General features: G+C 40.2%; 1 protein-coding gene across 1 annotated transcript; it reads left to right on the top strand.

Annotated features, from left to right (window-relative positions):
* The first annotated feature begins 3,017 nt into the window (after window positions 1–3,017).
* Window positions 3,018–9,778, top strand: LOC119423923 (monocarboxylate transporter 7). The gene is made up of 5 exons (XM_037691352.1): window positions 3,018–3,255; window positions 5,344–5,487; window positions 5,600–5,728; window positions 5,827–6,783; window positions 9,029–9,778. Exons 1-5 carry the CDS (start codon window positions 3,018–3,020, stop codon window positions 9,256–9,258), a joined length of 1,698 nt encoding a protein of 565 aa, XP_037547280.1. The 3' UTR covers window positions 9,259–9,778.
* Window positions 9,779–15,723: the final 5,945 nt, after the last annotated feature.

Raw genomic sequence — 15,723 nt, 5'->3', positions numbered from 1 at the left:
GGCTACCATATGACAGAGTAGATTATCTTTTTTATTCAAAGTGTCATAAATAGGCTCCACAGGACACAGCCAAAAACAAACAAACAAACAAAATATTGTAAGTCTCCAATTAAAATAACAAAACAGTTGGGATGTGTCTGTGATTTTTAAAGCCATCCATCCAAAACAAATAAAATAAATAAATCACAGCACGTCAATAATTAAATAGTTCAATATGTGTATTGCTTGGTTCTACAAGAGCATGGAAAAACACATAAGAAAATAAAAAGACTTCGGAAAAACCCTAAAGAGATTCATTGTAAAGTTTCCCAGAACTCTTTTTTTTTTCCACTTAAAACTCCTACACTCCCATAACTTCTCACGTGTTTCATCTTTTTACCGCTGTTCATGTTTGCTAAGGGATTTTAAAAACCTGAAAAAGTACAAGAAAATCCTTAAAGAGGTTTTTTCCAGGTTTTGTAAAAAATCTTTTAAACGCCAAGATCTCTACAGACAATTAGAAAGTGAGATATTATTGTACTCTCTGATAATGTTCGTTCACTAGAACTTGCTGTAATTGCTAATTTTATTACAATGTACATTAAAACAAATTGTGTCATATTATAAGGAAAATCTGTATATTTTAAATTTATATGACTAATCAGGTATGTATGTTCTGTTGGTAAAAATGTGACGCTCTAGACCTGGACCTCTCTATGGTTTCAAACATCTGCTAAGTTCCTGGGAAAACCCAATGCAGACATGTTCCTGTTTTTACTATTTTACACCGCCTTACAACCTAGCTGTTTTTTTTTTTTTTTACTTTTTTTAATACCATTTTATTTTCACTTGTTATTCTCAATTTGTACGCATCCTGTATGATTTTCATTTCTTTGTTGAAATCAGGTCTCTCTTGTAAATGAGCCCCCGAGGCTCAATGGGATTAAACTGAAGAAATAAAGGTTGAATGAATTAATTAATCCATTTATGTAAGGAGACTGAGACTGGATTGATAAAATACCTCCAGATGCATCAGGGTTTCAAAGTATGTTCAACTGATAATATCAGAAATTTACTCCATCATATGTTTAACACCAGCAGCACCCATGAAAACCACCCCCTGTTGTGAAAATGAACAAAAGCTGAGGGGGTATTTATGTTAAAAGGGCTTGCCATAGAGGGGGAGAAATTATATAAGAGGGTTCAATAGTTGAGGTCAAACAAAACAGAGTAAACATTTTGGAACCAAACTTTGAAACAGTGAAGCTACTTGGGAATACTCATACAAACCAAATATAAATACTTTTATATTTATTTATTATCTATTTATTGTTTATTTGATAGGGACAGATACAAGAATCATAAATGAAAACAATCTAATGCCTGCATCACAGTGTATGTGGCCAAAGCTAATTCGCAACACCCGTCCCTAGATGGACCTTAAGATCAACAGTAAAAAAATAAAAAAATATATTAAAAATAAATAAACAATTTAAAAAAACAATGTATTTAAAACTACAGAGTTAAAACAATTACAATATTTAAAAACGAGTACAATTCTGGTTCATCTTTAGATAATTCTTAAGCCTTGAAGTGAATATTTTAATGTCAGTTATGGTCTTAAGATCGTTTGGTGATGAGCTCCAAAACTTACAGCTCCTGATAGAGAAGGTTGTCTGTCCAAAACTTGTCCTGCAGAATGGTATTTTATTTTACTGTCATGATTAGTGGAACACTGTTGATGTTCTGTCTCTCATCAAATGCAAGTAATGGCTCGGGTGCTACACGATTGATGCATTTATGGAACAGTTTAAGAAAACAAAAACTGACAAAGCTATCAAAGCTCATTAAATTATGTTTCTTAGCAGATTGGCTTTTCATCCATCATTTTTATGGCTCGATTGTATAAAGAGCCACTGTGTTTGGTTGAAGTTGGAGAGGCCTGAGCCTATGCGGTCATGCAATATGATATATGACAAACAAAAAAAATCATAGAATGCATATATAGCAGGGCTGCCTGACTTGGTATACAGTTTCTAATTAGTTTGAAACAATTAATATTACTTTGTATTGTTTTTAAAATTGTCTTTAAATGTTTATCAAATTTAAGTTGAGGATCTAGCACTAAGCCAAGGTATTTAAATTCTGCAACAGACTGATTTTTTTATTTATTTTGTAAATGAAAATAAAATTTATCTTTTAAATCAAGTTTTCTACCGCTGCAGCTTGTTCTGGTGACTTAGCGGGTGCATAAAGAACTGCGTCATCTGCATAAAGTTGTCACCTGAGCAGTGCCCAGGCAACTTGTTTATGAAGAGAATAATGCTGCACATATAGGAAAATGAGTCAGTTCAGGGAAAAAACAATCTTAAGTGTTGTCTCACTTGATGATTAAATTTCTTTTTTTAATGAAACTTCATACAATATTAAATAAAAGTTACAAAGAATAAAATAGAATCACAAAGAAGTAGCATGTTTTTTTTTTTTGCCCAGCTTGCTTGAAAAACAAACAGAAAACAGAGTTTCGTAACATTAGTAATCAATATTTCTCATTCTGAGCCACATTTAAGTTAAAAAGCTAAATGTGATGTTTTAGCTCTCTTTTCCCTAATAACCAATAATTCACATTATACCGGAAACACCCGATTTCACCCAATTCTCCCCCCCAAATGCATTAATAATTGATCAGGTCCAACCAAAAGCGAGGCTGGACTTCAGCTACTGCGTTTTATCTCTTCTTTATAATCTCTGACTTCAGCAGTGTTCATGTTTGTACATTTAACAGGGGTTGATAAGAATGCACAGACAGCTTTATTTAAAGGCCGGCAGCTAAAGAAAGACTAGAGGCAGAGTAGGAACACACATAAAGAGGTAAATACTAACATCTGACTTGTTAGCTCTAATTAAACCTGTGGGTGATGAGAGGAGGAGCAGCCCAGTGGGGGGGTTTGATTTAGTCTTCTCCACAGCTTTGGGGAACTTCTCTGCGGGGTCTTTGACTGGAACTGGGGATCCCAATCTGCTGTCTCGTGCAGGGCATGGCGCTGTGCGGAGCTAAGGCGCTGCGTTTCCTGGGGCCCAATGTGTACTCAGAGGCCCCCGATGGAGGCTGGGGGTGGGTGGTGGCAGTTGCTTTCTTCATCGTGGAAGTCTTCACGTATGGCATCATCAAGAGCTTTGGCATCTTTCTCCAGGATGTGATGGAAGAATTCGACGAGACCAACAGTCGGGTCTCTTGGGTCGTTTCCATCTGTGTGTTTGTCATGACCTTCAACGGTGAGTCTGCAAAACCTTGGATCAAACTACAGATCTTAGTCCCAACTATGTGCAACATGTGTCAAACTACAGGCCTGCAGGACAGATTTGTCCTTTGTTACATTTTCATCTTGCTTCCTGTATAATATTTCAAATATTTTGGAACTGTCCTGCTAAGATTGAGTCTTTATCAGTTTTATTTTGCTTTAAAATTTTAAGAAAACTAGCCAACTTTTAGAACAACAAAACAAAGTTTAAATTTCTGAGCTATCTGTTTTTATTTGACATTCAAGTAGAACCGGTTTCACTTTTGTAGACGATATTTCAGCTAGGCCCGTCACAATAACAAATTTTGCTGGGCTATTAATTGTCTCAGAAATTATTGCAATAAACGATAATATTGTTTGAAATTTGACAATAATCAGTAATTATTGTCAAATTTAAGAAGAAATGTTTAATTTGTTTTGAGTGTAGTATCTTTTGTCGAGCACTGGATGGCAGTATAATAATTTTTGAACCGAAGAATGGATAGCGAGGCTCCTTGACGTAACATGGGCTGTCTCTCTTTCCTTTTTTCGGTTCTCAAAATGGCGGACACTTGGTGTGGTTTGAGCTCTTTAGCATAGCATTTTTCACACAAACCTTTAAATTAGGGATGCACAATATTGGATCTTTGGCCGATATCTGGTATGTCGATACGTTAAACCTTATTTGGCCGATAACCAATACCAATATTTTTTATATATATTCCTTTGTCAGAACATAGTCCTCTTATGTAGGCTTATTTGCTACAAAAATTGTGCAACAGCTGTAAGCGCTGGTGACATATATTCAGTAACAGCCATATGATATGCATATCACTAACTTATATTAAATGAAAAGTGTTAAATGTTATTTATTAGCATTAGTCACCTGCGATGCTGTCTCACTTGTGGAGGCTTGTTCCAGGTTTCTAGCTGCAGTGTGGGATCCTCTGCTCTCCTGTGCATGAAGGACAGACTTTTTAAGATCAAAGTTTTTGTCTATCCATTGTGCCATAAAATTAATGGGTTAGACTAACGGGGCTAACACAACGTCCAAATGTCTGTGATAAAACTCAACCAAGTGCTATCGGCTATTAGCTTCTCAATGACGTTGGAAATGACGGCTTGTAACTCGGGTAAGGTTACATCGAAAAAATATCTCCAACTGGGTGCGATGTAGCGAGGCTCAACGTAGTCCAAAAATCTTCAGAATCCGACATCCTCAACGATAAAAACCTTCCACACCGCCGACATTTTGAATTTTCCTCTCCGCCGTGAAATCAGGTAGGCGTGCGTGACATCATCACGTTGTGCTGCCGCTGCAGGCATCCTTGGTACTAGGTTGTCATACAAAAACAGCATCTTTTGTATCGGTGAGTTATTTTGATGGAATGGTCAATGTCCAATATTGAACTTTAATGCTAATATCGGCCGATACCATGCCGATAATATCGTGCATTCCTAATTTTAATAAAAAATTAGTAAACAAGAGGAAAAACAACTTTTTACATGAAGGCACGGGTTTCACCCATGAATTTTGGAGCTTCGACAAGACAGAGGTTTTTTCCAAGGTTGGCCTGTTAGCTTAGCTCTTAGCTTAGCTGCTTTTAACGATCCGAAAACACGATTTTGGACGGTTAGAATGGATTTTAAAGAGAAAGGAAGGGGTCAATGAAGAGCACCGGAGTTTAGCCTTTTGTCATCCAGTGTCTTCAGTAGAAAGAGAGAGACGAAGAAACGATAAAGCCGATAAATGAAAATGAGGTTGATAATTTTCATTTATCATGCGATTAATTGATTTATTGTTTATTGTGACTGGCCTAGTTTCAGCCAAAAATCAATGTCAGACTGGTTTGAGTCAATATGCATCAGATCAACAGTGAGGCATCTTATAAAAGGCATTTTAGACAAAATAATTTGTATTATTAAAATAATAATATAAAATCCATTTGAAAATCAAGGTGAAGTTATTTAATCAGTAAATACCGACTTGAAATTGGCCCTTGATCCAAATAAAGGTTGTAATTTTGGCCTGCAGTGCCACTGAGTTTGACACCCCTGAAATAAACCAATGGTTTGTCCACAGGTCCTCTCTCCTCGGTGATAACTAACCGTTTTGGCTTTCAGTTTGTTGTTATGATTGGAGGATTGCTTATTTTCATCGGCACCATTGCAACCAGCTTTACAAGCTCTGTCAATCAAATATACATCACATATGGATTAGTTGCAGGTATCTACTTCTTTACTACTTTAAACTTTTAATGGTCCTTAGATTTTTTTATGTTCAAGTAAATATAAATATAAATATATATATATATATATATATATATTTTACTGTGCAGGTCTAGGCTACTGTTTGACCTTCCTGCCCACTGTGACCATCCTTTCGAAGTATTTTACACGTCGGCGGTCCTTGGTCACTGCTGTGGCCTCCACCGGAGAGTCCTTTGCTATGTTTGCCCTGGCTCCAGGTAAGAGCAGGAATTCCTACAGATCCCTACCAAAAACTTCAGAAGATATATTTTTACACCAATATGCATCATGTATTTAATATCTCTTTGCCTTTAAGCATTTTCTGTGTTGCGAGATCTTATTGGCTGGCGACACGCTATGGCGGTGATTGGAGCTCTGCAAGGCGTCATCATCATGTGTGGAGCGCTGCTTCGACCTATCATCATCAAACCCATGGCGACCCACAGCCCACAGGCTGACACATTGTCCGCCAAGGAGCTGGAAGCCCTCCGGACGCAGGAGACTGTACAAAGTATAGACCTAGACAATTCTGTGACAAAAAATGACGAGTTCACTGGAGTGTCTGTGAGTACTGCAGACGTTCAGTTCCTTAAGGACAGAAGCGCCTCGGAGGAGACTAGTTTGTTGCACAAAGAAGCAAAATTATATGCAGGGTTCAAATATCTGGAGAACAGTAAGGTAGACGATAAAGAATCAGAAGAGGAGAAAACAAACATGGATGCAGAGAAGCAAGTGGAGAAAAATGAGGAGACTGAGACTGGAGAAAAGAAGCTATCTGCAAATAGTCCTCCCCTCCTCGACTTCTCCATCCTCAGAGAGTGCAGCTTTATCTTCTACTCTCTGTTTGGACTGTTCGCCACTCTGGGCTTTTTCGCCCCTCAGCTCTACATCATCGAGCTGAGCGTGAGTCGGGGAGTGGAGCGGGAAAGAGCCACCTACATGCTCTCCACCATGGCTGTGGCTGAAATCCTGGGCCGCTTCTTCATCGGGTGGGTGCTGACACGAAAAATGTTCAGGAGGAGGAAGCTCCTGGTTCTCCTGGCGTGTGTTGTGGTTCTGACCTTGGATCTGGTGGGGTTTACCTTGGTGGCAGAGTTTTGGGGCTTGGCTGTGTGTTGTGGATTGTATGGGTTTTTCATGGGGACCCTGGCGTGCACCCACATCCCCATGCTGGCTGAGGAGGACGTGGTGGGCATAGAGAGGATGTCTTCAGCTGCTGGAGTCTATGTGTTCATTCAGAGCTTTGCTGGACTGGCTGGACCACCACTTGGAGGTGAGACTGGTGGTCTTTACACCTTCCGTACCTATGCCATTCATTCACACAACATGGATATCATAAAAATGTCAGACTCAGTGATTTATTTGAACTGGTTTTCTTCCAGGTTTGAATAATTACAGCATACCTTAATTTTATTTAAAAAATAAGAGCTGGATGCTCAATCTGACTGTTATGTTTCACTTAATGCACCTTATAATCCGATGCACCTTATAGTCCGAAAAATACGGTACATGTAGATTCGAATATTAAAAAAAACAAACCTAACTATTATTTGATATTCAAAACATTTGACTACCCTTCTTGGAAGTTTTGGTAGATTTAACTGATATTGGTTAGTTTCCTGGCACAGAATCTGCTTTTAAGTGTAGCCCAAATCCAACAATGTTCAGTCAGGTCATCTGGACGGTTTATTTTTTTTCCTTGAGACATTTCGTCCTTTATCTAAAGGACTTCTTCAGTCCGAGGAGACCCACCATAAAATTCCACCACATCATTTTGTTCCACCACGTGTACTACATGCGGTGTGAATGACAATAAAGAATCTCTCTGAAACAAACAAACTGGAGTCCCACAAGCAGCACACTCCCATAGTGGGAAAAAAAAACCAAACAGTTTGCTGGTGATAAGATGGTTTCTAGGGCCCGCCCTCTCCATGCCATGCCATTATGGTTCAAAACATCAAAGTTCAGAAAACAAACACAAAAACCATCCAGATGGCCTGCCTGAACATTGTTGGATTTGTACCTGGATTAATGAGCATGAACTTTGGTGTCGTCCAAAGAGTTCTGTGTTGGCGCCATGGGAAAGCCACCCTGAAGTTAATCAGTTTTATCAGAAACTAGTTTGATGTGTGTTTGTGTTGGAACATCCAACTGTATCCATGTTTCGTCCACCTACTCACTGATTTGAGGTGAAATTAAATAATTTGGAGGTAGTTCTCCTTCAACATTCCACTTTGTGTTGCTCCAGGACCACAGCATGATGCTACCAATACCATGCTTGACAGTTGGTTCAGTGGTTTTTGGGTTTGAAAGCTTCACCAACGGCGTCAAATTACTTTATGTCATTGTGGCCAAAGAGCAAAATCTTTGTCTCATCTGACCAAAACACTTTTCTCCAAAAGGCTTCTGGCCTCTCCATCAAGCTTGAAGGTGTCACTTTTGGAGCACGAGCTTCTTTCTTGATTGTCTCAGCCCATGGAGGTGTAAAATAAGCTTCACTGGTGCTCAGACTATTTCCATTTTACAGCAGGGCTGAACCTTAGTTGTTCCTACATCTTAAACCAATTATCTGTTTTTCGTACATCTTCACTGAGTTCCTTGTACTTTTCTCATTATTGTGAATATTCTGTGGAACAAATCCTTTTTGTGCTAGCATAGAAAAACTACCAGCTACAGGCAATCATGATCACGAACAAAAAGTTAGTAAGCCTTGTCAAGTCCAAAAATATCCTACAGAACCACCTAATAAATAAGATCCCTGATCCCCGTTCTTACTAGTCCTTATTGACAGATTTTAATGCCTGACAGGGAACTATTGAGGTGTTAAAGTATGTAAACATCTGACCTCAGCTGAAAGTACAGCTTCATATTTTGATTGTAAAAGTATGATTCATTTATTGTTTAAGTTAAAAAAAAAAGAAAGTATCGTCTTGTTTTTAGTCTGCGCAGCTGCATTTTTTTGTGTGCACCTTTAAAACGTCCAGTTTTGAGCAACACATTAAATGAGTAAAAAATAAAACAACTTTACACCTTCAGGTTGTCTTTAAGTCTACAAATAAAAAGAATGCATCCTCCAATTCTGGCCTTATGATGCATTTAAGAAAGTTTTGAAACTCAAAATATCTTTTTATTTAACCCAGCAGGAAAAATCTTTTTTTTGTTTTTTTTGTTACCCCTGCACAAGATAACTTTCTATTGTAGTTTTGCATCTAAGTCCTAAAAAAAACCTTTTTTTTTTTGTTTAAATGTGTGCTTTATCCAGCATAAATGTTAAATTATAACCTTGAAGGTTATTTTATGCCTTTGATATTCTCTCAACTGAAAAAAAACGAAGGGTAACAATTGATAAATAAATAAAAATCACTTTAAAGTTGTATTTCAATCAAAAGCCAAGATGTTCTCAAATATGAAACTTACTCCAGTTTGTGTGGTTTTTTTTTTTTTTAATCTTTCTGCAAATTCAGTTGTATAAAGCTGCGTTGATATGCTGAATGATTTGTCTTGTGTGTTTCCTCCAGGCGTGCTGGTTGATGTGACCCAGAACTACGGAGCAGCCTTCTACTCTTGTGCAGCTGGCATGGGTCTGAGCGCCCTGTTCCTGGGTTTGGTAAAACCTGCTAAAAAAGGAATATTCTGCCGGAGGGGAAGTGTGAAACATTCTGTAGACCTACCTGAAAGGGATGCCAAATGCAAGGAAGAGAGTGGCGAGCATAAATCAGAACACAGAACTAATCATGTAAAAAACTGAAGAGTCAGAAGACAAACTGGAAAACAGCTGAGGAGGAGCTGTCAAGGAGGATCCATTAGTGATGTGTGATAAAAAGTGATGTACCAGTAAATAAGGGTTTGAGGCAACCAAAGAGCTGCAGTGACCTGGATACAGTAAAGAAAATGACCAATATTTCATATATCTTTTTTATGAGAGCAAACATTTACATTGTGCCTTAAATACATGAGTCACCAAACAGTATCTCTGCTAGAATCATTGTTACAAACATTAAAAAGGATGTTTTTTGGATTTTTAATTAAAAATCACTTTGAGTGAGACGTACGAATGTATGAGTTACTGTGCTGTTAAAGAGAGATCAGTCACTAAAAATGACCTGATGATGGTCAACATGATCACTGACGTTAAAAAGAGCTGCTAAAAGACAACCTGCTGCACAATCTATAACACTAGCTTTAGGGGAAGAAAAAAAAAAAACACAGGAGAAGGTGAGTAAAACTCATTTTTAATCAAACTGTTGCCAAACTTTAAATGCCTTTTTATTAAGAGAATAAGGTCAAATTTTCTTTTTTTTTTTTTATGGAAGTGTGTTCGATCAATAAAGAAATTATGTGATTTGAACTCAAATGTATCACTGTTTTTGTTTGTCTATCAATAGAACATATTTTTCTAAATAAATAATTCAAAATATGCTAAATTACATCAAAAAATTTAAAACCAGAAAGCTCAGTTGTGAGATACTCTGTCTGAACAAATACTTAGACAAATATACTACCACTCTTTAAAGAACGAGTTTCAAAGTTCTGTTAGAGCTCAGAGTATGACTCTCTGCAACTACCTTGTAGTTGTTTATGTCAGTTTTGAACCATTTCTGCGTTGGCTGAGGTCAAATTTGTGTAACAGATGTACATCCAGTGACCACTTTCTGAGAGTTTCATCAAAATCTACTCACTGGTTCATGGGATATTTTGCTAACAATTTTTGCCCTTGACATTTTTGGTGGATGCCACCTGTTAATGCCCAAGTTTTAAAGAAACACGTTGTGCAGCTTGGAGTGCACATGTTCTGAAATAGCCTTAGCTACTACCACACCAAGTATTAGTTTAATATCCACAAAATTGATATGAGTTGTCGACATTTTTCAAAGATAAAATATTTGCGCCCGTTCATGCCCGGTGATGAAAAGCTTGAATACCTTGTGTTTTTAGAAGACTCTATTGTGATGCATCATATTCTGTCCTACAGTTATAATGAAGATAAGACTCAACCTAAAAATATATTTATTTTGTTGATTTTTAAAATAAATTACTAAATAATGAGCAACATGTTACTCAGGCTGTATTTTTGTCTAGACATGCATGACTTGTTTTAAGGGCTGAAACCTAAAATCATTGTCATCAATTGTGTATCAGACCAAACGTGGAAAACGGGAGTAATCTCTCATGCACAAAATAGAAATCACAAGGGAATCAGAAGATGCACATAAAGAGATCCGGCTCGAAGGACCAAACTGTTGGATAAAAATATCCGCTCATTATCTTAAAGGAGTCACACATGATGACAGGAGATTTTTATTCTGAGTTTATTTGCTAGGACAGATAGTCGCCACAGGCTTACACAAATGTTTCACTAAAGCCCATTCGCAAGGATCTGCACCGGATAGTGTGCTGTTGTTATAATACACGCTTTATCAGCTCCTCCTCCAGACTCGGAGGTGACTTGGAGTACCAGCTGCACATGCGATATCAAATCAGCACCTCATTCAGCTCTCTCTGCTAACTCAAACACATGGTTCATGGGCAGTTAACATTAATTAATGACAAACATCCTTGATCTTGACTAAAATTCCCCTGACAACACAGTCTTTCCTGTTGTAGAAAGCAGCTAATTTTTTTTTTCAGTCTGCAAAACTTGGGCAAATTGACAGTCATAACAAAAAAATTTATGTTAAAGCAGAAAGTTTTGGCTTTGTTAGAAACGCTTAACAAAAAGGAATGCTGAGTTAATTGAAGGAAAGTCTCTTCTGTAGTCAAACGTGGTTGAAGCTATTATAATTTGAGCTTTTTACTGTGAGAGTGGCACACAGAGGATACCTCCAATAGAGGTAAGGATGCATCCAAATAAACTAAATTAAGTTCAAAAGAACAAGTTTGTAAAAAGAGAGAGAGAATATATTTAACAAGACGATCCCAAATACACCACAAAATCCACATTGGATAATCTCAAAAGAGGCGTTATCTTACAGTTTTTCATGTGTTTTTTTTTTTTACAGAACTATAATATACAAAAACTGTCCGCAGGCCTCAAAGTGTGCAATACAATCGAGAATCCGTAAGAGCAGGAACCTTCGTGCAGGAAGAAAGACGAAATCTGCATTTTCGACATGATAACCTAATGGTGCGAATCCACATCATAGCTGGACAAGCTATTAGCCATAAACAGGCATACTTTCAACCCTCTCCTGCATTTTTCAATTTGGGACTGTCCGTGGAAGCCACGAACCAGGTGAGTCTTGACTCCAGGACCACATCTATTGCTGTGTGTAACACTGGCATGGATGAGGTACTGATCCCAAAAAAGACTATGCTAGGATGGTTGATTTCAACCGACTTTCATGATTTTGAACTAGGCATTCCATTTCTGGGAGGACTCCCAGATAACCTGGTACCGAGTCAAGAAGCTGGGCCAGTATGGTTCACGAAACCAACACAGGCCATAGCTCTTTTCTCAACCAATGACGTCGACCAAGGACCTCAAACCTATGGTGTTTTACCCATAGACAGGCCCGACGACTCAGAAAGGGTTTCGTTGGAGCTCCCCAAGGAGCAAGAACCCTTATCAGTCTCATCACAGATTGATCAGGTGGTCGCACAAGCCGACGCTCTGACATCTGATGAAGAAAGAGACAAACTACGCCAAGTTCTTTTAAAATATGAAAAGTCATTTGCAACTGATTCAACAGATTGTGGGTTGACCTCACTCCACGCAGTGAGAATCCCAACCCCACCCAACGCACCGCCAACATTTGTCAGACAATACAAGATCCCTCTGGCAGCATACCAACCTGTCCAGGAGATCATTGATGACCTTTTGGTCAAAGGTATAATCAGACAATGTAACAGCACCTACTCTGCGCCTCTATGGCCAGTTTTAAAACCAAATGGTAAGTGGAGACTTACCATAGACTACAGAAAGCTAAATAAACAAGTACCCTTATCCAGGTGGCCAATGACTCAGCTCCATCAGGAACTGCCAAAGGTCACCGACGGTAAGTACTTCTCGACCCTCGACGTCGCCTCTGGTTTTTGGACCATCCCTGTGCGCGCCGAGGATCAACACAAACTAGCTTTCACTTTTGGCAGCCGACAATACACCTTTACCAGGTGTCCCTTTGGCTACGCTAACTCACCTGCAGAGTTCAACATCTTTTTGAACAAAGCATGTCCAGACGCCCACGAGCGTGGGACACTGATCTACGTGGACGACATCCTTTTGAGACAGCCGACACTGGACTCTCATTTGGCTGAGATCGACCACGTCCTCAATCAGCTAACGACTGCTGGTGCTAAAATCTCACTGTCGAAATGCCAGTGGTGCAGAACCAAGGTGGATTACGTTGGCCTCCTAGTAGGCCCGGACGGAATACAACCACAGTTGACTCGCACCCAAGGCCTGGACAACCTCAAAGTCCCAACCAATCTCAAGGAACTGCAGAGTTTCTTGGGAGTGTGTAATTACTCTCGCCAGTTCATAGAGCATTATGCGGACCTCGCAAAACCACTGACTGAACTCTTAAAGAGAGACGTTCCTTTTGTCTGGACTGATACACAGCAGCAGGCAATGAACGCTCTTAAAGACAGGCTCAAGCTAGCCCCATGTCTAGTCTACCCAGACTACAACAAAGAGTTCTACTTGGAAGTGGGCTTCTCACCTCACTGCATGAGTGCAGGTCTGTACCAAATACACGACAAAGACAAGCGTGTTGTGGCCTACGCCAGCAAAACGATGGCAGGCCCTGAATTACGGTATTCAGACTGTGAGAAGGCTCTATTGACCACTGTGTGGGCAGTGAAACATTTCTCCTGCTATATTGGTGGACAGAGGATCATTGTTGAGACACAACACCAGCCAGTAACGTTTCTGAACAGCCAACGCATCAGAGATGGTGTGGTGACAAACTCACGTGTTGCAACCTGGCTTATGGCACTTCAAAGTTTTAACCTAGACATCCGCTACGGTCAAAATAAGAAGTCACACTTGGGCACTGATTTGGCAATCTGCCAAGAATGTACACAGGATGTACCAGCCACCCAGCAGCCGGTTGTGAGTAAACCCTCAGCTGCTGAGGACCCAAATCACCACTTCTTTGATGGCAATATCTGTAAAGATATGGCAACATTGTACGTGGATGGATGTTCATTCCACCACGAGAAAGTCTGCAAAGCAGGTGTTGGAGGAGTTCTCCTCCAAGACCTGGAACAGGTCACATTTGGCTATAAATTAGGCTCTCAGTCTTCTCAGTACGCTGAGATAGCTGCAATCCTAATAGGCCTACAGATGGCAGTGGAACGCTCCATCCAGACGCTAGTCATCTGCACTGACTCTAACTATGCTCGATTGAGTTTCTTGTGTCATCTCGCTCTGTGGAAACAGAACGGTTTTCTCACAAGCAACAAAAAGGTGGTAAAACACAAAGAGCTTTTCATGACATGTGATCACTTGGTGACATCACATGATCTACAGATCTTCTGGAAGAAAGTTCCAGGACACTCCAGAGTCCCAGGCGATGACAAGCACTACAATGACCTTGCAGACTCCCTAGCCAAAGAAGGAGCCGTTGACGGACCCACGTGGTCCTTTGACCCCTCCTGGCTACTCAACACTCAGTCGTCACAAGCTACAACTGAGGTAATGGCAGTCACACGTGCACAAGCTGCAGCTAAACCTGCTGATAACACAGTTTCTGTGCGCCCAATGCTGACTGACCCAGACATCATCCAACTTCAGAAGTTGGATCCTGCAATTAACTCGATGATGCTGTATCTGACTGACCCAGACAAATACACTCCATCGAAAGACGAGCTGGATTCCAATCCAGACCTCAAAGTCCTCTTTCAGCTGCGAAAACAGCTAAAACTACTTAAAGGCATCCTAACTTTCGCTCATGGACGGACGTCCTCACCTGTGTTCGTGGTCCCCCATGACCACAGGGGGGTGATGTTAGTCCATGCACATGACCTTCCGTCCGCAGGACATAAGGGTGACAATGCCACGCTGAAAGCATTAAAACAAATTGCTTATTGGCCTGGAATGAAAAAGGATGTCAAGGACTACATAAAAGGGTGCCTGATCTGTGGCCAGTTTCAACCATCCAGACCACTTCACAGAGCACCACTGCATAGTAGAGGCATTGCATTTCCATGGTCGGACCTCCAGATTGACTGGGTCGGACCACTCACTAAGACCTCTAGAGGAAATAAATATTTTCTCACGGTAACCTGCGCGTTTACCAAATGGGTAGAATGTCTACCAGCCCCTAATGACACAGCACAAACCACTGCTATGTTGTTAATGAATCATGTATTTTCAAGGTTTGGACTTCCCCTTAGGGTGAACTCAGACCAAGGTACACACTTCACAGGTGAAGTAATGAAGGAACTGTGGAAGACGCTAGGCGTCAAAGCCAACTTCCATATTGGCTACCACCCACAGGCTTCAGGCCAGGTTGAGAGAGCAAACAGGACTGTGGTGAGTATTTTGAAAAAATACGTAGCCGCAAACCACAAGGACTGGGACGTGAAACTTCCTCTGGTCCTCATGGCCATAAGGGCCACTCCACACACGTCGACTGGCATCGCTCCTTTCGAGATGATGACGGGTCGACAAATGACTCTCCCTCTGCACCTGTTGTACCAACCAGGCGATGCTGCCATGGCAACAGCATACACCACACAACAATACATGAAAGACTTGGAAAGACACCTTAAAAACACTTTTGCTTTCGCACAGAAAAACCTGGAAAAATCAGCTGAAGGACGCAAAGCGTACTACGACCAAAAGGCCTCTCACGAGGAACTCCAAGTGGGAGACAGGGTCTGGTACTACACGTTTGCACCCAAAACTGGGAGAGGAGAGTCCGGGACCGGAACTCTCGCCCGTAAGCTGATGCCCAGATGGACTGGACCCCATCTGATAACCGACAAAGTGTCTCCAATTATCTACCAGATAAAAATCAGTAAAGGCCAAAAAGAGCCAACTGTTAAATGGGTACACCGTAACCAGGTTAAACCACACAAGGCGTGCAATAACTCCTCAGGAGACAAAGATCTCACAAAATCTGACCTCGTGGGAACAAGGGTCATCCAAGCAGAAGATAACTAATGGATAATAAACTTAACCATAGTTTAAATTCACAGGACCTACCCTTGACCATTACGAAGCTAAGACCTATCTCTTTGTGTTTCCATAGGACAATGATGATACCAC

This window comes from Nematolebias whitei, chromosome 17 (genome assembly GCF_014905685.2).
Source record: "Nematolebias whitei isolate Nwh7 chromosome 17, NemWhi1, whole genome shotgun sequence".
Taxonomy (NCBI): Eukaryota; Metazoa; Chordata; class Actinopteri; order Cyprinodontiformes; family Rivulidae; genus Nematolebias; species Nematolebias whitei.
Note: the sequence above shows the minus strand (reverse complement) of the source record. Positions and strands in the feature narration are given on the sequence as shown.